The 22,414-nt window shown below is 39.8% G+C and overlaps 1 protein-coding gene across 3 annotated transcripts; it reads left to right on the top strand.

Moving 5' to 3' along the window:
- Positions 1–8,886: 8,886 nt before the first annotated feature.
- On the top strand, positions 8,887–22,383 carry caprin1a (cell cycle associated protein 1a). 3 transcript variants are annotated; one of them, XM_085454836.1, is made up of 17 exons: positions 8,887–9,110; positions 11,444–11,578; positions 12,066–12,128; positions 13,834–13,920; positions 16,035–16,276; positions 16,435–16,517; positions 17,019–17,174; positions 17,307–17,356; positions 17,452–17,535; positions 17,623–17,784; positions 18,326–18,434; positions 19,801–19,862; positions 20,197–20,328; positions 20,634–20,793; positions 21,269–21,457; positions 21,567–21,673; positions 21,792–22,383. In XM_085454836.1, exons 2-17 carry the CDS (start codon positions 11,444–11,446, stop codon positions 21,876–21,878), a joined length of 1,908 nt encoding a protein of 635 aa, XP_085310962.1. In that variant the 5' UTR covers positions 8,887–9,110; the 3' UTR covers positions 21,879–22,383. The 3 variants fall into 3 exon arrangements, with proteins under 3 accessions (XP_085310962.1, XP_085310979.1, XP_085310971.1); XM_085454845.1 differs by lacking the exon at positions 8,887–9,110 and adding an exon at positions 9,166–9,783; XM_085454853.1 differs by lacking the exon at positions 20,197–20,328 and having other exon boundaries at positions 8,889–9,110.
- The last annotated feature ends 31 nt before the right edge of the window (positions 22,384–22,414 follow it).

The raw sequence follows: 22,414 nt of genomic DNA, 5'->3' as shown, positions 1-22,414 counted from the left end.
ACTTTGCAATCGAATATGTAAAGATAAAGCCTTCTATCATTGTGAGTGGATAACCGTGTCTTATCATTTCGAACAGGTTCTCGCCACATTCGTTCCTCGCTCCGCGCCATGTATTTCTTTTTGTTTGTATAAAATTACCGAGGGGGTATGCACAGAAGGGAAGGAGAATGCGGCTTAAAATAAAAACCATGAGGAGAAGGAGGAGGAAGTGGTGTATTTACGCTGTTCATCCTCTTCTCTCTTCACTGACAGGGAGAAACAAGCCCTGCTGGCCATCTGCATGGCTTGACCATATTTTACTGACAAGAGCGTCTGCATTCTCTGAGCCCCTTTTCTGTTCCTCCTTTTGCAGTTACAGTGTGTTTAAAACCAGAACCACAGCTCTGTTCCTATCCCCGGGGACGCAGACTCGTACCCCTTGACCTCCAAAGATGTTTATTGATATGAACTCAATAGGCATGATGGAAGTTTTAGTACATTTTTCAAACAAAAGAGTGCTTTTTTGGGGCCTGGGTTAAGAAAGAGAACTAGCAGAGATACAGCCTAGTGCCAGTTAATTGTCAGATTAGCTGATCTGGCAATTAAACACGGAATAAGCAACCAAAAAAAAGAAGATTTTTAAAGACACTGAGGCATAGGACATCAAAGGCCTGCGCCTTAGCACAAAATCCAAGCGTCACTGCAGTCTCCTCTTTCCCATGCAGACACAGAGCAACAGGAGGGATTAGCCACAGCTTGACATAAGTCAAAGCAAGACAAGCCAAACAGATGTCATGTTTGACCAAGATACATACGGTTAGCACATACGGAGGCTACTGCAGCGCTACGTGCTTATTAGTCTTGTTAGCGCAAGGCAACGAGCCTAACAGACAGACTTGCTAACAGATCAGCAAGTCCGATGTTTGGGTGTTTCTCCGTCACGCATCACAGTATTATGGGATAAGTGAGCAGCACAAATAGTTTTACAACAAATGATGTCACTACACACTATCATATTAGTGGAAAGAATTTTTGTGTCCATCAATTTCGTCTGTTTACACACTTAGCATGTTTTCCTGTTTGGGGGTTTAGCAGTCCTAATTAGCAAAAAATGGCACAGTCCACAAACAAACATCCATCACCACAGTGAAATCTGATTTTTTCTTCTTCTTTTTTTACTGGAAATCTTTGCTCACTATAAATTTCAGATGCAATGGTTTTTGTTTTGTGTTTTTGTTTTCAACCCCAGAGTTAACACAGTCCAAATTTGAGACGGTTACTGCTCACACGTGTTGGCACATAATTGTGAGTGTTTTCTTCAGAGGTAGTGGATGGGGCTGCCATTTAAAAGTTCTGCTGAATCATCAGTTTTAAAATGACATGTTAGACGTTTTTTCTTCTGCTTCTTCTTTATTGCCCGGGCTTAATACGAAAATTTATTTAATGGTTTACAATGGGAAAGTAGCCAAGCTCAATTTTCTGTGGCCTGTGTTTTTGTACCTGATGTAACATAAGGCTTCCTCACAATGAATGCATAGTCACACCACCTCCAATAACACTTGATCTTCAGCTCTAACTACATAATGACACGTTTCTCCTCAGATGTCAGTCACATGCTATCTCGCCCTCTCTTCATAAGCCTGCACCCCTTATCTTCAATCTCTTTTTGAACCGCACATTTTCATATAAGTAAATAATTACACTTATATGCTATCAATCACGAAACTGCAGAAAAGAATCAAAATGTGTATTTTTTTCGTCTCAAACACTTTCAACTGTAAGGAACCACTTTAGTTCTTTAATGTTTAATATGTGTAAACTAACAATAAATGTATTGCTTAAATTCGTATTGGAATCAATGATGTACTGTCTTGAATTTAAAATGTCAGTAGTCTGAAATTTCTGTGGAATTAGTAAGCAAGACTGCCACAATGATTCAAATTCCGCATTTTAAGTTTAACAACACTAAAGCTTTTTCACGTTAAATGTCATTTGGTTGTAATTAATTGCAATTAGGAAAAAAAGTACCTGTGCGTCACATGATAAATATGAAGGTTTTTGTACAGTGAGGTTGTTTTCGACCAAAACCTTGCTGTGAGAACATTAAAATGATGTGTGCTGTTGCAATAATGGGAGCTGTGTGGTCAGAAATCTTTCCACAAGATCACTCCAAGTGTGCCTTTTTTTTTTTTCTTGGCACGCAATTTTTCAAAGTCACATAACACAGTTTTGTGATGACAACAAGCACATTTATATAAAAAACATTTCTTGTATGTGTAAAATTTCAGTGATTCTGATGCTGACATATTAACATGCAAACAAATATATACATGGGCAGAAAAAAATATTGCATGAATTCAATAGGCTGCAAGCATGCAAGGAAAAATTACCCCGCTTTGTTTACGTGCACGTAAAACACAAATGGAGACCTGTTGTGGAACTCCGGATGATACAACTCGGCCCTCCCTCAGTGCGGTTGTGCTTCTGGTACTTTTCTTGTGGGGATGTCACTGTGCGTGCCATTGTGTGTTTGTCTGTGACGGAGTCCTGTGTTGCTGGTAACTCTGTATAAATCCACACACTGTGAGGGAAGCCTGATGTGTAATGTCAAAAGTCTGCCTTTCCTTTAAAACATTTTCAGGTTCAATGTAGCGCCTGACCCCAGATCATCAGCAGAGCACCTGCCACGTCAGCCCTTCATCAACATCACAACACCCACTCACCGACTCCAGATGTGACAGGCACGGAGCTAGGCAGAACTGCAAGACAGCAAAGAGATGGGTGGGAAGCACAAACATAATACTTCATGTCATTTCCATTATTTAAAATAGCAATCAAAGCTGATCTAATTAGGCCGGTCTGTATAATTGAGGCCTTTCAGGAAACACTGACAGGGTCCAGATACTCTCTCTTAGTCTGTGTGCAAGTCTCACCAGAAGCACAGGGAATTCTGGGACACAGCGCAGTCATGACTTTTGTCAAGGATGCAAACCAGACTTGAGCTGCCTGTGTGTCCTGATGTCACATGGGCACGCATGTGCGAGAGCTCTGCACACTCACTTAAAAACAGTCGTGCATTTGTCATTGTCCAGGTCTGCACTTGTTTGTTTAAGCTCTGACTTTGGCATGTGATGAATATGTATTGCATTTCTTATCCAGGCACTGCGTTTCCACATTTGTCATAAAGGGCTTTTCTGTGCATCTCAGTGCCTTTTCACACTTCATACATATATAAAAACACAAACCTTAACTTTTCCTGACTTAAAAATAGTTTTCTCTCTATTCCTGTAAGTTATAACACAACTAAAGTTTTGATTGACTGAATTTCTAGTGTTGCAACACAAACTAAGGAGGTCAGACATTTTTGTGGCAATTCGCAGTTGGTGGTTGATACCATCTTCACGGTCAGGCTGCATTCAAGTGTGTTTCTAGTTTGCCTTGCTTGGATAAAACATCACTTTTGTTTTGGTTTTTCAGAGTGGATAGATTTCATACGAGGAAACAGTGGAAGTCCTAAACTCTTCCATAACTTTGAAAGACACCGGCCAACAGAGGAGGTTATTTGGCACAAGGGTTTCGGTTTAGATTTTCATGAAAATTGAAACACAAAGTAAAACATGACTCGTAGCCTGGGGGTGTTTTTATTTTTTTAAACTATATGTGTATGGAAGTTCTAATATGCTCTCTTGATCCGGGGTTTGTGTGGTTTGTTTTAGCCTGTAAAAATTTAGATCTTGACTATAAAAAAAACCCTACGCCTTCCTCTCAGCAAGAAAATGCAAAAGGTATCAAGCTGAAATTGAAGAAGCTTGGTGAAGAGGTCAAGCAAGGGCAAAGGATAAACCCATTACTGGTGAGTCTTAATTAAAACAGAGAAATAGGCCATCATCATTGGTAGAGAACGCCATTGAAATTGCGTTGAGATTGTTGGAAGTGTGAGATATATAATCAGTTTTATATATATATAGCACTTCAGAACAAAACAAAAAGAAATCTGAAATTAAGATGATAAATAATAAGAATAGAGTTTAATCTTTCACCGTAAGAGTTCTGACAATTTCATATAATTTTGCTCCTGGAAAGCTGGCCAAGCCATGTGCACGACCAACAGATGTTATTTTAAATCTAGATTCACAGGTGGTCAAAAAAAACAAAAGGAACTCTGAACCTCTGTGGGAGTTTCATCCCGAAACTGGCTTCCCATGATGCCCTTTGGGCCGAGCTCTGTAGGACAGAGGTGCCAAGTCTCCTCTGGTTTCACACAGGAAGATAAGATCGGTGTGTGTGTTGGACTCCTGTCACTGCGCAGTCAAAGTTAGTGCTGAGCTAGTACAAAGGTTTGCCAACACCAGTCACGCAATACAGAACAAAAAGTCAAAGGCCATATTTTACAGTCCCCACCTCCTCATTTACTCAATTCCTCACGGCGAGATGGCTGAGCATCTAATGACAGCAAAGCAAATGTGCCTGGATTTGTCCCTTTGCATGGATTTAAGTGCTATAACATGGAAATGCAAGAACAGTTTTTGAACGAGAAGCAGAGTCAGCTACTGCTGAGTTACCAGCTGACAAATATATGGAAGACACAGTTCATTTTCCCCTCTGTTTCTAATATAGATGCAAATTCTGTGAAAAGAAACAAAAACAATGATGACTTATAGGCTGCAAACGCAGCTGTGCACATTCTCTATACTTGCCATGTGTGAGCGATATTTCCATACAGTTTCTGACATGTGATTAAAAAAAAACACATAATGTCATTTTTTGCTACTTCGTCCACAGTTGTTTGTTATGACAAAGGACACATTTAATTGTAACTCTTTAGTTACAGAAATGAGGTAGAATTTCTTTACCTTTACTTCTAATATCTTCCTTCCAATACACTTCCAGACTTTCTCTTTGCTCACAGTCCATTTATTTGGTCAATTTATTCTCTTGGGTTTGGCCCACATTCTGGTTCCTATTTAATTATAACAATGCTGTGGATATTAAGAATTACACATTAGAATTGAAATATTACAGTTTTATGCTGCATAATATGCAAAACAGATGTTCTGAGCTGAAGCTCTCTTCTTATTTTCCTATCACAACCAACCATATCATTACCAGCTGTGACATAAATCATAACATGATATGTCTGATATAATATCATTGTCCATTCATTGTCTTCTGTGTGGTTCTCTGAAGCCGATTAAGGACTTAGAGAAAACTCAAACATGCTAAAAGAGGAAATCCTGGTTTTTTAAAAAACTTTCAGGAAATAATTGTGTCTTCTTTCGCAACATTGGTGACTTATAAACAGATATACTTATTTTTCCTTTAATATGTGTCTACATCTTTGTTATATTTCTATCGATTCATGTTTTTCGCCCATTGTGTACGGGCCATGCTAAATAACGGTTTACAGAGATATTGCAGATTCTATGTGAGTCTGTGGAAAGATGATCCTTCCTGCCACAAGCATGCTAATTATTTGCTTTATACTGGATATTTGCCATAATGTGTTTTTGAATAACTCCTGATATCACAGTTTGTTTTAGCTTTGAGTTACCTAAATGAAGGAGAACAATTATGCGAGGCAAGCTAACATTCTAAACACCAGCGTAACTCACAGTGCATATGGACGGACACATGCCATGATGGATCGCTGCGGTCAGCACCATCTGCTTCTCTCCAGCTGCTATGTCACCTTTTGAGCTCTTTTACACTCTACATACGAAACAGACAGAACGTAAGAACAGCAGCCTCACAGAGAAAGATGTTGGCAAACAGTTTCTCAGCAGCTCCATGTGGCACAGGACGTCATACGTCATGCAGCATCTTCAAAAGCGGCCACATTTCCAAAGGCATCGCCTGTGAACTAACTGGTGCACTTGGTTCTAAAATTCAACCAAATGGGGATTCTAATCATCATAGCTTTCCGCGAAGGAGAGCATTTGTAAACAAATCCACCTTTGATCCACGCTCCAAAATCAAACCTCAGTCGCTTAAAATCGCAAATTGCATGATGGTGAATGAAATTCTCTGGCTGCAATAATGATAATTATGGCAGTTAAGTGGAGATGTTTGTAATCTGTCTGCAACACATGTGGGTCATGAATTATTAATGCTGAAGAGAGAGGCTGTGAGTGGAAAAACTTTAATCCACCTTGAAAAAACAGGCTAGTGGCATGGTTGGAAGGAAGATAAGGAAGAGTGAGAAAACACAAATGGACAAAACATTTACAGCCTATGAGTTTGAAAGGGAGAGCGTTAAGAGAGAGAAAGGGGCAGATGAATTTGTGTGTTTGCCTGGACGCCACTACAAGTGGTGTGAGGCTCTTGTGGTTTTTCAGCCAATAAATCCTCTGCACATATTTAATCCAGTCAGATGTGCTGCAGGAGAGGAGCACTGAGGGATGTATGGCCATTACTCAGCAACCCACATCAGAAGGAGAGGACCTACAGATCCACCTTACCACTTATAGACATGCTCAGCATGGGGTGGAAACCAGACATGAGGATCACGAAAGGAAAGGTGTGAAAATCAACTATTCAGTATTCAAAGTTCACTGAAAAGGTCTGATCTTCTAGCAATATTGGTGCAATTATACATGGTCATTTATATGATGTGAAATGTGAGGGAGTGGAACTTCTCACAAAGACCGTTTTTTTAAATTCGATTATGGCCTAAAACTATTAAAGATACAAAGATACGAGTGGAAAATGCCTTGTGTTTGATTAAAAAGCACATAAATTCTCTTCTTAGTTACGTTTTGTTTAGTGTTTCAGTGCATTAAAGTCAGTCTGATGCCTGAACTGAAAAGTAAAAATATAGTTCTATGAGCTGCTTCACTTTTGAATTTATGTTCTTCATTTCAACAGTTATCACTACACCCCGCAGAGTGAAAAAGACAAAGAGTTGTACATTTAGAGATGGTTTTTCATGTTGTTTCAAGCGTGAGCTTTTTCTAGGTGTCTGAGACACAAGCGCCATCTTCTGTTCAGTCTTTGCTATTACCAGGCGGGCTCATTTCACTCTGATCATTAATGTCCTGCTCCATTTGACATGGTTTGCCACCAGCCATTGTTTGAGACGTGTCTTAAAAGTGGGATATGCATACTGCTACTAATACTACTACTATTACTAATACTATTTAAGCTGATTGAAATTACAAGGCACACAGAAAATCGCACTACTTTTTTCAAGTTCATCCAGTTGGTCAAGACAGCATTGGCTGCTTCTGCTGACGTACAATAAAGAAGAGAAAATTACACACACAGAAGTGATTGTCTCTAAATCCTTTTTTTTTTTTTTTTGCAGGGATGATGGATGGATGAGGTCAGGCAGGAGTGTCTTTGCCCTTTGATATTCACAGTTGACACTGTGATCTGTAGTGAGAGTAGGGGGCAGGTGAGTCAGTATAAATGTCAGGATAAGCAAGACAGAATACATGTCTGTGAATGAGAGGGAGAAAGGTTTAACAGGGAAGCTGCAAAGAGTAGAGGTAGTGACGGTGAGTTTAAATACCTGAGGTCAGTTATCCAAAGTAACGACAGACGAGGGTCAGTGGTGATTTGGGACAGATGGATACCAGCAAGAGTGAAAGGAAAAATTTAAAGGATGTAGTGAAACCTCCTGTGATGGCTTGGAGATAATGACACTGACAAAAAGATAAGAGTCTGAGTCCCCCAACACTGTTTAAATAATTTTTAATTTTAAAAACGTGAATAAAAAATAAATTAAAATATGCATGCTATATTTAGCTTTGAGATGAATGCAAAGAAATGGTTAAGAAGTAAAAAGGAAACAGTTTTAAGATGAATTTCAAGTGGAATCAAAGGTGTGTTTACAGTGATTTTATCTTCAAATTTCCATAATTCTCAATAAGAATATGCAATTAAAAGAGAAAGAAAAGACTGAACAGTGGGACTCATAAGACCCCTGTCTGTCTGTTTTAAAGCGAGACAGCTTTGACGGAGAGAAGGCTTATTCATTAAAATGGGGAAGACAGGCATCACACAGCGAATGTACAGATGGATAAAGGATTTTCTCTCAAGAAGGCAAATACAAGTAAGGATAGGGAATAATTATTATGAGAAGTATATAGTAGAAAATGGAACACCACGGGGGACTATAGTGAGTCCCTTATTATTTTAATTGATGATGTTTCATAATAAAGACAGTCGAATGGCATTTTCTCCTTTTGCAGATGACGGCACCATGTGGAAGAGAAGACGTTATGTAGAGTTTGTTACTAGAAAGGTGTAGGAAGCAATTTTTAAAGTTGGAGAATGGACACATAAGTGGGGATTAAAATTTTCAGTGGATAAGACCAAGACAATGTTTTGTTTTGTTTTTACATGAAAAAGAATTGGTAAGGACATTAAACGAAAGTTATAGAATCAAGAACTAGAAAGAGGAAATAATTCAAATTTCTTGGGGTTTGGTTTGAGAGGGTTACATGGGCCATACATATTTAGAAAATTAAAGACAAATGCAAGAAAATGTTAAACTCACATGTGGTACAGAAATATATTTGTCAGGAAGCAGGAGGAGAGAGGAAACAGTCATTTCATGTCTCAGATTTGGACACACTGGGCTAAAATGCACACTATACATTTTAAGGGAAACATTGCCAATTAAATGAGAGTACTGTGATGAGACATTAGAGCATGTTATATTACACTGTCAGAAGTATGAGAAAGAAAGAAGACAACTGATTCAAAACCTAAACATAATCAAACTGCAACAGGATTGAATTGATTTATTTAGAAATACCACGACAAGTAAAAGTTATGAGGCAATATTTAATGATCTTAGACAAATGAATTTGTATGATAGGATCTAATACTTAGTGACATTCCGGTACCTACTCCTTATCAGTTGGAGGCGGTAATGCACCAATTCGTTGTTTCTCAACCACCAATAAAAACCAAGAAGAAGAAGGCAGCGTCGAGGTTAGCAGTGGGGTCCTTTTAGCTGCTACCGTTAGCTCTGCAGCAGCTAAGCAGCCATTGGCCGGTGTAAGTCGGAGCATCCTTCTAGAAAAACACCGCTTGAAGTGAAAGATATCGAACCGCAGTTAACGCCACACAGCTAAAGTAAAACGAGACCAACGAGATCTCTTTGAAGACAAAGAGTCTTAAAGGTATGGCTTTCACGAGGTCACTGTCATTTTAGGTCTTTTTAATAAACCGTCTTTATCATCTGGATTCGAGACGGCTGCGCGAAAACGAGTTGTCTCGGCGTCCCGAGGTGCTCTTTGTTTTTCGCAGTTAACGTTAAACGTCCCGAAACGATGGCTTGTCCTGGGGGTCTGTAATGGCTGTTTCATATGGATTTAACCTTTGGTTTTGAGTGACAACCGTTGAACTCGGGGCTTTAGCAGCACATCGTTACCGACCACGCTCGGCTAACAATGGGACGCGGAGATTAGTACGAGCGCACTATGCTTATTAAACTGATTTGGCATGGCTAGCTAACGTCGAGCTCTCACCAGTGAAAGTTTATTTTGGCAACTAAGCCGGAGATAAGAGTTTCGAGGCTTACGTTATGATGCGGATTTTTGTGTTGTTAGCATCTGTCAGTAAGGCTAGCCTCTTTCTCCACAGACGCTAAAAGACTTTAACTTTGAATAGGAGGCCCGACATTTTTATGTTGTTTTAACTTCCTCTGTTATATTGGATGTGGTGTTCTGATTTTTTTTTCAAAGCTCACCCCAATAATTGCTGTTACCAGCCAACAACTTATCGTCCAAGAGGAGGTTGTATCTCGACGTATCGATTTAATTAGCCCTCAAACCTTAATAAGGGATCACATCGGTAAGTATCACTTTCACCGGCCCGGGTATTTGGGCTTGAGTCAGGGTTTGGTGTCCTCAAACCTGATGTCTCAACAGGACCTGGAAAAACTAGTCCATGCATTCATCTTTAGTAGGCTTGATTACTGTAACAGCATCTTTACAGGTCTACCTAAAAAATCAGTCAGACAACTACAGCTCATTCAGAACTCTGCTGCTCGAGTCCTCACTAAGACCAAAAAAGTGGACCACATCAGTCCAGCTCTGAGGTCCTTACACTGGCTGCCTGTCCGTCAGAGGATAGACTTTAAAGTTCTGATGCTGGCCTATAAAGCTCTGAATGGTTTAGGACCAAAATACATCAATGACCTCCTGACCCAGTATGAACCATCCAGATCCCTCAGGTCATCTGGATCCGGTCTTTTATCAGTTCCCAGAGTCAGAACCAGACACGGAGAAGCTGCATTCAGCTTTTATGCTCCTTATATCTGGAACAAACTCCCAGAAAGCCTCAGATCAGCTGAAACACTCAGTTTATTTAAATCCAGGTTGAAGACTCACCTGTTCTCAGCTGCATTTGAATAAAGCACCAAATCCACACTTTAAGCTTAAATTTCAAAACTTACATTTAACTACTGATTTTATCTACTGTTCTGATTTTATCTGTTTTGATTTTATATACTGTTGTTTGTTTGTTTGTTTGTTAATTAGTTAGTTAGTTTATTTGCTTGTTTTATTCAATTTTAAATCATGCTTTTTATTTGTTCTTGTTTCTAATGTCTCTGTAAAGCACTTTGAATCACCTTGTTGTTGAATTGTGCTATACAAATAAACTTGCCTTGCCTTGCCTAATGTGGAGCTTGGAGGGTCGCTGAAGCAGGGTCCTCAAAGTTCAAAACGTAAAACTGCTGGCGTTACATAAAGTGGATATCTTACCAGCTGAACTCAGCATGAGCTCAGTTTATATTAGAGATTACCGGGCAATACAGTACAAATAACAATTCATACGGTACCACTTCTATCTCTCTATCTAGAGAGAGAGATCGTTTTTAGGCTTTTATTTAATACACAGTTGACAATGAAAGGTACATTTAAGCAACAACTGTGGGTCCATTTCGTCCACAGGTATCAGTTGAATCGGGTGGTGCTCAGCTTAATTACTGTTTATTGCTAGACTTGGACAAAAATGGAAAAGGGCAATGTGTCTGTAATCATTTGTGTAATCCTCAAAATACAGAACATCCCTACAGTATCACAGTGCAGACAGTTATGTTGAAATGTGCACAAGCATCTCAAGATACATAACCCTTTAAAAATCTTTTAGAATTGTCGTGGATCTATGCAACAAATATCATAAAACAAAAATTTATAATCAAAGTATAATATAAGTTGTTTATACAAGTCTGTATGTGCATGCGTAGTAAATATCCAGTTGTGAGCTCTGTTCTAGGAAACCTTGTTTCTGATGGGTGTCAGATACAGTAACTGCAGGTTGAAAGTCTGAGACTGCAGAGCATGACCTTAACAGCATTTTGTAACCTGGTTGAAGACATAAGTGTACGATCTAGTTCTTAGGCTTTGAAATAGTTTCTTCTTCTGCTAACATCTTAAGTTAGGATTACTTGTTTGTTTTATTCAGGTCCAAATTTTAATTGTAATATTTACATGTTTCCCTCCCAAAGATGCCTTCAGCAACAGCTGGCAACAGTGCTGTCCAGTCTGCCATTCCAGACCTGGGAAATGGAAGTCATTCTGAGGCCATGAAGCAGATTATTGGTGTGATTGACAAGAAGGTCCGCAATATGGAAAAGAAAAAGGTATCTATAGTTATCATCTTAGAGTAAACTTCGCTTTGGATTAACCTCAAATAGGGTGTAAAGCTTTTATCTGTTTTGTCTGTTGTTGTGGATGCTGGAAAATGTATGCTTTTGTCAATATATAATGACATACAGTAATATATAATTATCAAACATACTGATTTGGGAGAATGCAGGTGTTGGGATGTGTTTTGAAAATCAGAAAAATGTTGGAGTAGGTACTTTAAATTTCAACTGGCTTTATAACAGGTTTCCCCTTCCCCAATGAATCCACTTAATAGACTGTAGCACTAATTATGATATCCAGATTTTCCTCTGTCTTGCTCATAATTTGTTAAGATTGTGTGAGAAATGTCATCAAACTGCCTTAAAATATAAATCCACAGTGGTAATAAACCTAATGATGACATTTTTTAATACGTTTGCTCTTTTTATTTGAATTCAACTTTAATGTCAAATTTCTTGTTTTTCAAAAACCTTCTTGCAGTCCAAACTGGATGACTACCAGGCAAGGAAGAATAAGGGCGAGAGACTAAATCAGGATCAGCTGGTAAGAAAACAAAACTGCTTCTCATTTGGACACAGCTTTGTTTTGTCGCAGGATCAAATGTAAATTCTGTCAAATGCAAGGATTTCCAGTCACTCTAACGCTGTATTTATATTAGGGGTGCAACAATACATGTATCGGTGTTGAATCGTTGATACAGTGCTTTCGGTTTGGTACGGATATGTATCGAACAATACAAAACCTTTCTTGTGACGATGCTGTCTGTGTTGAGTGCTCAGTGGATCTGCGTTCAACTACTCCGCCTAGGCTGCACTGTCGAGCGCAGATCCACTGAGCGCAGCGCAAGCTAGCAAGACAGAAGCTAAGCTCGTTGCAACATGGCAACTGCCTCAACTCTACCTGAAATTGAACCTCCCCCACCCTCATTCAGATCTGGCGTTTGGAACTATTTTGGTTTTCATGTGGAAGCATGACCCTGATGGACAAAAGTAAAACAGTATGTCGGATGTGCCACGCAATGCTCAATTACAGTGGTGGGAACTAGTGCGTTAGCGCAGTTAGCTCGTTATTGTGTTGACGCCATCCAGCCCCACGCACGGGGCGATCCGCGGTAACTCGTTAAGGGAGATTTGCCGCGTTATGGCATTAATGTCATTTTAACGCTGACAGCACTAGTGGGAACACAACAAATATGACTGCACATTTACGCCGACATCATCGTAGTGCAAAGACAAGTGGAAGCAGACAAAAACAACAAGCACGCATGCTACAAACTTTACCCGAGTCATTTAGACAGCCGTTAGCACATGATTCTCCTTATGGGGACCTGATATGTTTAATATGCTGCTGAGAATATAGCCCAGAAGAAGCGTATAGTGTAGCTTTTATTTTTGGAAAGAGCCATTTCTCTGTAATAAACTCTTTTCCAAAGATGAGTGATTCCTCGACCAGAGGGTTTGTTTTTTTTTTTGTTTTTTTTTTTTTTTTTTTTTATTATTTTGTTTCAGCAACATTAAATTTAAAAACTACTTTTGAGTTAAAATATATATTTATAGTTTTAATAAATGACAAATTAAAAAGGCATGAACATTTTTTTGTATCGAGAAAATATCGAACCGTGACACCAAAGTATCGAACCGAACCGTGAATTTTGTGTATCGTTGCACCCCTAATATATATCTCAACAGTCTTGCTTTTCTTCACTCACTCTCTTAATAATGCCCATTATCACAGTATTTGTTCAAGTGCTCTGGTGGAATGAAAGAGCCATTATAAAAGTCTTTAAGTTTAACTTAGATCTTAGATAAAAAAGATCTGCAAACCCAGTTGCCAAACTTCTGAAGTATTTTCTTTTTTGATTGGTGACTTTAGACATTGATTGTTTTTTATATCCCAGAGAACACTGAAGGTCAGAGTTATGCTTGGTAGCACTAAATATTGCACAATTAAAAGCAATGATATTTTTAACGTTAAACATTTGCATTTCAAATGATTCAACATTTGAAATGTTTTCTGTGCACTATTTAAACATGGGCTTTAAATTGTTTTCAAGTCACTCTATTTTTATTTAGCTTTTACTGTGTCCCAGCTTATTTGCAAACAGCTTTGTGTATGTAACAAACTTATATGAAGTTATGTTTCACATTCAAGTGTTATGAAAGTATTGCATGTTTAGTTGTTACTACCTCCTGCTTTAAATCATTTCCTGTTAAAAACATCTGATTTTCTTTCCGTGTTGTGCATGAAGGAGGCCTTGGCGAAGTATCAAGAGATCAACAACAACTTAGAGTTTGCTCGAGAATTGCAAAAGAGCTTTCTCGCATTGGGTCAGGAGGTGAGTCCTGAGCTATAGGTGTGCTTTTAACTTGCTGATGAAGTCTTAAACACGCATACTAAAAATCAGTATGCATCAATTATTTTTTTTTATAGATCCAGTGGGATGCAAAGGTTTGGGCAACCTTGTTAATAGTCATTATTTTCCTGTATAAATCGTTGGTTGTTACATTAAAGAATGTCAGTTAAATATATCATATAGGAGACACACACAGTGATATTTGAGAAGAGAAATGAAGTTTATTGGATTTATAGAAATTGTGCAATAATTGTTTAAACAAAATCAGGCAGGTGCATAAATTTGGGCACCACAAAAAAAGAAATGAAATCAATATTTAGTAGAGCCGCCTTTTGCAGAAATTACAGCCTCTAAACGCTTCCAGTGGGTTCCAATAAGAGTCTGGATTGTGGTTGGAGGTATTTTAGACCATTCCTCTTTACAAAACATCTCTAGTTCATTCAGGTTTGATGGCTTCCAAGCATGGACAGCTCATGGCGAGTCATATTTTACTGTAGCTAGCAGGTGTTTTCCTTGGAATGCTGTGTTCTTTTTCCTCCATGCATAACGCCTCTTGTTATGCCCAAATAACTACATTTTAGTTTCATCAGTCCACAGCACCTTATTCCAAAATGAAGCTGGCTTGTCCAAATGTGCTTTAGCAAACCTCAAGCAGCTCTGTTTGTGCTGTGGGTGAAGAAAAGGCTTCCTCTGCATCACTCTCGCATACAGCATCTCCTTGTGTAAAGTGCGCCGAATGGTAGAATGATGAACAGTGACTCCATCTGCTGCAAGATGATGTTGTAGGTCTTTGGTGCTGGTCTGTGGGTTGACTATGACTGTTCTCACCATTCGTCGCATTTGTCTATCCGAGATTTTTCTTGGTCTGCCACTTTGAGCCTTAACTTGAACTGAGCCTGTGGTCGTCCATTTTCTCAATATGTTCCTAACTGTGGAAACAGACAGCTTACATCTCTGAGAAGGCTTTCTGTATCCTTCCCCTGAACCATGGTGGTGAACAATCTTTGTCTTCAGGTCATTTGAGAGTTGTTTTGAGATCCCCAAGCTGCTACTCTTCAGAGAAAATTAAAAGAGGAGGGAAACTTACAGTTGACACCCTTAAATACTCTTTCTCATTATTGGATTCACCTGTGTATGTGGGGTCAGGTTTCACTGAGCTTATCAAGCCAGTTTGAGTTCCAATAATTAGTTCTAAAGGTTTTGGAATCAATAAAATGACAACAGTGTCCAAAGTTATGCACCTGCCTGATTTTGTTTAAACAATTATTGCACACTTGCGATCGTGGCTCAAGAGTTGGCAGTTCGTCTTATAATCGGAAGGTTGCCGTTCGAGCCCCGGCTCCGACAGTCTCGGCCGTTGTGTCCTTGGGCAAGACACTTCACCTGTTGCTTACTGGTGGTGGTCAGAGGGCCCGGTGGCGCCAGTGTCCGGCAGCCTCGCCCCAGGGTGGCTGTGGCTACAATGTAGCTTGCCATCACCAGTGTGTGACTGTGTGGATGACTGAATGTGTAAAGCGCTTTGGGGTCCTTGGGGACAAAGTAAAGCGCTATACAAATACAGGCCATTTACTTTCTGTAAATCCAATAAACTTCATTTCACTGCTCAAATATCACTGTGTGTCTCCTATATGGTATATTTAACTGACATTTTTTTTTTTTTTTTTATTGTAACAACCAACGATTTATACAGGAAAATAATGACTGTTAACAGGGTTGCCCAAACTTTTGCATCCCACTGTATAATTAAAATACCTAATTGCAAAGCTTTTAGACACTTGTTGTGCTCTTTAGTGGCATCTGCAAATCCTTATTCATTCTCTGCCCTAGTAATTTTTTGTAACGTACATTCTTTATTGCCATAAAACAATCAGTTGGCAACACCTGGTGTAATTTATGAAATACTCCCAAATGGCTCACAAAAGCTTAAAGTGCCAGATGGAGTGAACAGGGAAGCGAATAATTGTTTTGACCATGCTCATTGACCTTTTTGATTTTTTTTTTTTTTTTTCAAAGTGCAGTGATGTACAGAGTGAACGTAATGGGTGTGTGTTATCTTGTGAAGCTAAATGCATGAAATTGTGCCTGGATGTGTTCAGATTCAAAAGGCAGTCAAGAAATCTGCAAGACGGGAACAGCTGCAGCGAGAAGAGACTGAACAAAGACGATTGAAGAGTGTTTTGGAGCTTCAGTATTTACTCGACCAGCTGGGAGAAGACGGTGTCAGGCAGGACCTTAAACACCCCGATGCCTCTGGTGCGCCTTTGCTCACTGATGCTGAACTCTCATCCCTCGATGAGTTTTACAAATTGGTAGGACCTGAGAGGAACTACGATGTAAGGTATGCGCGTACCTGTGTGCTGTCACTGGTACAGAAGTTACATTTAGAGTTATCAGTGCTTAAATATGTTTTTGGTTTTGTTTTTTAATCCTGCTCTACAAAAACTATATACTACTACTACTCTGTGCAATTAATTGCATTTATTTTGTGATTTGCAGGTTGACTCGCCAATATGAAGAAGCATCACTACACCTGTGGGAACTGCTTGAGGGTCGAGACAAGGCTGTAGCAGGGACCACGTGTAAGTATTTTCATGTCTTAATATCGTTCATCACCCATACACATACCTTTTTTTTTTTCTTTTTTTTTTTTTAAAGAAACTATTTTTAAACTATATTTAAAGCACTTGTGGAAAATGCCTTAAAATGGAGAGGCTTAACATGTGGCTAGTTGATATTTATTTCATGCCTTCATCTTAAGTGCAGTAAGAAAAAAAATATCTTAAAGAAAATGTTTGGTGTGTGCACCTATCCACACAGGCGGAAACTCACTTGCACTCATTGTTAGTAGTTAGATTGTTCAAGACATCTGATCGGCCCCAGTTTATTGTATCTGTTGTTTCATCCCTTCACACAACATTTGATTCACTCGGTTAATTCTGAGATTGGCTCATACCAGCTGTTGCAGGACTTCTCTTGCAGATTGTACTGACTGTGTAAGAAAACGGAGGCAGACCTTAATCGTCCATTGTGGTTTGTGATAATAGGAAAGTCTGAACAGCTTCGGTGTTCTCTTATTCCAGACAAGTCACTGAAGGAAACCCTGGACAAAGTGCTGCAGAGTGGTTACTTTGACAGAGCGCAAACTCATCAAAATGGGACATGCGAGGAGGAAGAAGAGCAAGAGGAACAGACCGTGGTGGCTGAGTCTAAAGCTGTGGAGCAGCCATCGGAACCTGGTAGCTAACAATTAGCAAATGGTGTGTGTGTGTGTGTGTGTGTGTGTGTGTGTGTGTGTGTGTGTGTGTGAGTGTGTGAGAGAGAGACCCAGAAAGAAAGCCATCCTCATGTATATTTTTCATTTAATATAGGATTCGCTAGTGAAAAAAATACAGAGCCCGTTAAAGTGGAAACTATAGAGGTGAGATTTGTATTTATGCTGCACAAGAACCCACACAGATCAACTCTTTCCTTAAATTGTTATATCACATTTTAGTGTACTGTCTTCTGTTGCAGTTTGTAAACAGACAGTTCATTCCAGAAACTACATACAGCAGTACAGACAAAGACCAAGTCGAGGAGTGGAGTGTGGAGGCCCAGGTATGCTCTATTACTGAATCATCAGTCCTCGGTGCCTTGAAACCTACTTTCCAATGCCGTGAGTTTGATTCTAATGTGCCTGAATAGATGGTGAATTCACTCCAGCATCAGCCCCCTGTTCAGCTGGCTCCAGAACAAACCATTACTGTGAACCAAGTTTCTCCCACTCCTGATACTGATCCTGTGGTTAGAAAGCAGGCAGTGCAAGACCTCATGGCCCAGATGCAAGGGACATACAACTTCATGCAGGTTAGATGGCCCAAAATGCTGTATATTGTAGTATCCTATGGCTCACAGTGTGTGGTGTGTGTCTCAAATAAGCAATGGCAAGTAGGATGAACTTGCAAAAAGGTTGGCCAAAGATGAGGACTGCATGTCCAGGCAATTTACAACAATCTATGAAGTCGTGCTAGAGGTCATGAGACAAGAACGTACTTGTTGTGACTCAGAAAACGAATCTAGTTGTAATTTCTGATATATGAATGTGAACTTAAAAAAAAAAAAAAAAAAAAGAGTAAAATATCGAAACAGGGAAAAAACCCATTCCCCATTTGGGACAAAAATTCAAAAGAAGTACAATTTAAATGAGATCATGATTATCCCAGGTTTTAGGAAGATGTGCTTACATGGGAGTTGGTACTAAGATCCTTTTAGTCAAGGTTGTTTGTAGTTGAGGTATTTTCCTAATGTGGAGTGAAGGATTATGGGTATGAAACAGACGTGCTCGCTTGCTTATTGGACTGATTGCAAATCTCATCTGTTTACATTTACTCTTGTTTGGTTGTCGTAGGACTCCATGTTGGAGTTTGATGGCCAGGCGCTGGATCCAGCCATTGTGTCTGCGCAGCCAATGAAGCCTGTGCAAGCTGTTGACCTGCAACAGATGGGCGGTCCTCTACGTGAGTGACATTTACTCACAGGTTATATTGAATATGGATGCACTGATTTATTAGTATTGCTCATACTGGCCAATAGACTTTAAAATATAAATATATATACCGTATTTCCCGGACTACAAAGCGCACCTGAATATTAGCCGCACAAGCTAAAATCAGGGGAAAATCCTGTTTTGTACATACATTAGCCGAACCTGACTAAAAGCTGCAGGTGTTTCAATGTTGACTTATCATATGTAAGAGAATATGCACAAAGGGAATTGTCAGGAAAGAGATGGCTGTTTGGAGACACACCCCTTTTTATTAATATTTTGAAAAACAAGTTATGGGTACATATTTGCATAACTTTTTAGGTATGTACAAGTAGCGGTAATTACAAGTACGAAACATGTACTGTGCTTCATAAATGAGTAACAAATGTAGTACATAACAATAACCTACAGCACACCAGAAAAATAGATTCAGACTACCTTTTAGGCTCAGGTGCAGTGACACGGCTTTAACAAGAAGAAAAGTCAGTCATTCACCATCTTTCTCTTCTTCCTGCGCACTAAAACCACCAAAGTCCTCTTCTCCAGTGTCGGATACGAACAGGCTCAGGATGGCTTCGTCATCCACTCTCAGCTTCTTTCCTTCGTTGTCACTTTCAAAACCAAACAAATCCTCGTTGTCAGTGTCAGAGTCGAACACCCTCAGAAGGGCCGTGGCGGTGTCCTCTCCATCATGCAGCAGTCCAGCCCTTCAAATCCGTTGGTGATCATGGATGTTTTCACACTTTTCCACGCTGTCAGATTCCACCGGTGGAGTTGAGCATAACTTGCTTTTCGCAAGTTTATCGCCGCTCGTCATCCACGACTCCCGCTGAACGCGTAGCGCTACTTTGAAGTTTGTTTTTCGCGCTACTTGTACGGCACTATGTTGCCTGGCGGATGGACATGTGACCAACATACCACTCTTGAACCCCGATACTGTGTGTCTGATCACATGCCCTTCCGCCAGGCAACGTAGTGCCGTACAACAGCGGAACAAACAAAACAAATCGTCTTACGATATCACAAAAATCATGGACAATCCATAGAAAAGCCGCACCTGACTAAAAGCCGCAGGGTTCAAAGCTTGTGCAAAAAGTAGCGGCTTATAGCCCGACAATTACGGTGTGTATATATATTTTAAATAGGATTTCTTTGTTTCCTGGGCACAAATGATCACTTTGCTGTTAGGCCAGAGGTTCAATTAGTAATTAGTGCATGCCTATTAAGTTGTTTGGTCGCTGCTTTCTGATGTGGATATAATTGAAAGTGCATAATTTAGCAGCATGTCTTTTTTTAGGAGTTTGTCTTATTTATTTGTTTTATGTCTTTCTGAACAGTCCACTCAGAGTCCAGACTTCCTCAGACAGCTGCAGTGTCTGGACCACAGGAATCCTCACAAGTAAGTAGGGAGGAGCCCCTGCAGGATATGGGTGGTGAGACTGCTCTTCTGGCTAAGTGGTGCAGCTCATGAATAATTGGAGTTCAGATTGTTTTTGTATTATGAAGAGAGATTTCGAAAGGTCTTCTCCATGGATTGAATGTGATGCTCTCCGACACATCTTTTTTTTGTTGTCTACTGCGTGCGATGGGGAGATATTTGATTCATTTGAATATTATAATAACAGAAAAGGGAACTTTTTAAGCCAAAAGAAAATCATCTCATCTCTTGCACTGACTTCTCCATATTCGTTGTTTCCTTGCCTTCCAAATTCCCTCCTCTTTTACTTACCCAGGCCTCAATGTCTCTGTCATCTGCACCGTCTCCTGCCCCATGTTCTCTGTCCTCTGCCTTCCCTCCTGTCTCCAAACCCACCCTCACTGGAGGCATCAATGTCAACGCAGCACCTTTCCAGTCAGTGCAAGCGGTACGCTTTCTATTGGGTCCATTTAAACGGTGTCACAGTGAGCATGTTTGGACTTGATGCATTCTGTAGGAAACCGTCAGCTTTCATACTTGCACAAGTCATAGGTCAGTATTAGAGATTGGTTGGCATGTTTTATTAGTCACAGTGAAAACTGGTCAGTTATTTGTGCAAGGAGCAACAATTTAAGACTTCCCAAACTACGCAGATCTTTGACCCCAGGCCATCGTCGGGTATTGTGGTTATTTTATTTTGTTATATTGATATGGACAGGAATGGGGGAGGAAAAAATTTGTTTCTCTTTTCAGGTATTTAACATGAATGCACCTGTACCTCCAACTACCGATGGCCAAGCAGACCCCTTGAAGCAGCCTAGCCAGTTCCCTGGTGGCTATGGACAGGGCTTTAGCAGCCAGCCAGAAAATGTGGTCGACCAGCCTGACATCCCACAAGAAAGATTACAGACAGGTGTGCATCTTGTTTTGTACGGAAACCCTAGAGCATGAACACAGTGGTAAAAGATGTATTAGGATATCAAGAGGCTCCCAAGCTTCACTTTGTCACAAAAGAAATATTTTCTGTTGCAACAAAGTTGAAATATGAGTCAGTGAGGATGCCATAAGTAAAAATCACGCAGCCTTCTCAGAATTCAGAAGGTGATTTTGCATTTTAAAAGTAAAAAATCCTTCCATCCTTATCAGGGAGCCTATCCCAGCCACCATAGGGTGAGAGCAGGGCAGACCCTGGACAGGTCATCAGTCTGATACAGGACTAACACAAAGAGACAGACAACCACTGGCATTTGCATCCACACCTATGTGCAATTTAGAATTTCCAATTAACTAAACCCACTAATACCTTGTCTAAAATTAAAAATGTACTAGAACTTATCCAGCAGTACGTGACGTATATTTTGATGTCGTTTTGTGTCTCTTCTGTCCAGTTGTTAATGCATTCCAGCCCCAGGACCAGATTATGTCCTCAACGCCAGGACATGAAGATCCCTCTGTAGGTGCAGGGTTTGGGCAGTCTGGTCAGTCCTTCTACAGCAGCAGAGCTGTGCCAAGAGGTGGACCCAGGAACGCTCGTGGTGTTATGAATGGATATCGGGGCTCCTCGAATGGATTTAGAGGTAAAAGCATCCAATGTTGTTTCACAGATTTACAATAATTATATTGTGATTTATTTTGATTAGGAGTAAATATGCATCACCTGTTGAACTAATGTCTTTCTGTCGTCAGGTGGATATGAAGGCTACCGTCCACCGTTCTCAAACGCTCCCAGCAGTGGATACGGTCAAACTCCGTTCAACACATCTCGGGACTATTCCAGCAATACCTATCAGCGGGTAAGAGTTAATGCATTAATTTAAGTCATTGCATTGAATTTACATCAGTCTTTTTTATAACCAAGCGTAACTATAAATACAAAACATGCACTTATGAAGCCTTACTATCTCTTTTAAGGAGGGATATCAGCAAGGCTACAAACGTGGAGCAGCCCAAGGACCTCGTGGTTTGTCCCGAGGTAATGTGCAGGCAATGCGATCCTAAAGGATCCCGGGGACCGTCGAATTACGCCACGTTGAACATTCAGGATTTTTTGAATGTGTTTGCCCCAGCTCACTTTTATAACAATGTTTTGTTTCTCATCGGTAATCTTATTTTTTTAACTCCTGGCCTACTTATCAGTCAGCCTGCTTCGGTCTGTCTAGATCTTTTTGATGTTTTGTCACAAAAATGCTGAAATTAACTACATGTAGGATTATCAGCAAGTACGTGTGATGGAAAAACAACAAAAAGATATTCCTGTAAACTTGAAAGATTTCATTAATTTATTTTTTGTACAAAATAAATGCAAAAAATACCCCGTCACTGTCTATTTGATTCCATGAGTGCTGTAAGCCACTTGTTACTCCCTTTATAATTTTCATCAAAACGTTTAATTTTCTTGTTTGTTTGTTTTTTTTTAACTCCTGTGTCCCTGCCTGCATCGTCACCTCTTTGTACACTGTTATTGATTGAGACTGTTTCAATAAAGTTGTGCCCTATTACCTTCTGTTGCTGAAGCTGTTTGTTTTCTGACATTT

This window comes from Copadichromis virginalis, linkage group LG1, assembly GCF_057382275.1.
Source record: "Copadichromis virginalis isolate Kocher_CV1m ecotype Utaka linkage group LG1, C_Virginalis_male_GT1.1, whole genome shotgun sequence".
NCBI classification, from domain to species: Eukaryota; Metazoa; Chordata; class Actinopteri; order Cichliformes; family Cichlidae; genus Copadichromis; species Copadichromis virginalis.
Note: the sequence above shows the minus strand (reverse complement) of the source record. Positions and strands in the feature narration are given on the sequence as shown.

What these genes read in the sequence shown, in the direction of transcription:
- caprin1a (XM_085454836.1), top strand. Translation starts at nt 11,444, where the DNA reads ATGCCTTCAGCAACAGCTGGCAACAGTGCTGTCCAGTCTGCCATTCCA. An exon ending in CTCCTCGAATGGATTTAGAG is followed by an intron (nt 21,458 to 21,566) that starts GTAAAAGCATCC and finishes TTCTGTCGTCAG; the next exon opens with GTGGATATGAAGGCTACCGT. An exon ending in CCAGCAATACCTATCAGCGG is followed by an intron (nt 21,674 to 21,791) that starts GTAAGAGTTAAT and finishes ATCTCTTTTAAG; the next exon opens with GAGGGATATCAGCAAGGCTA.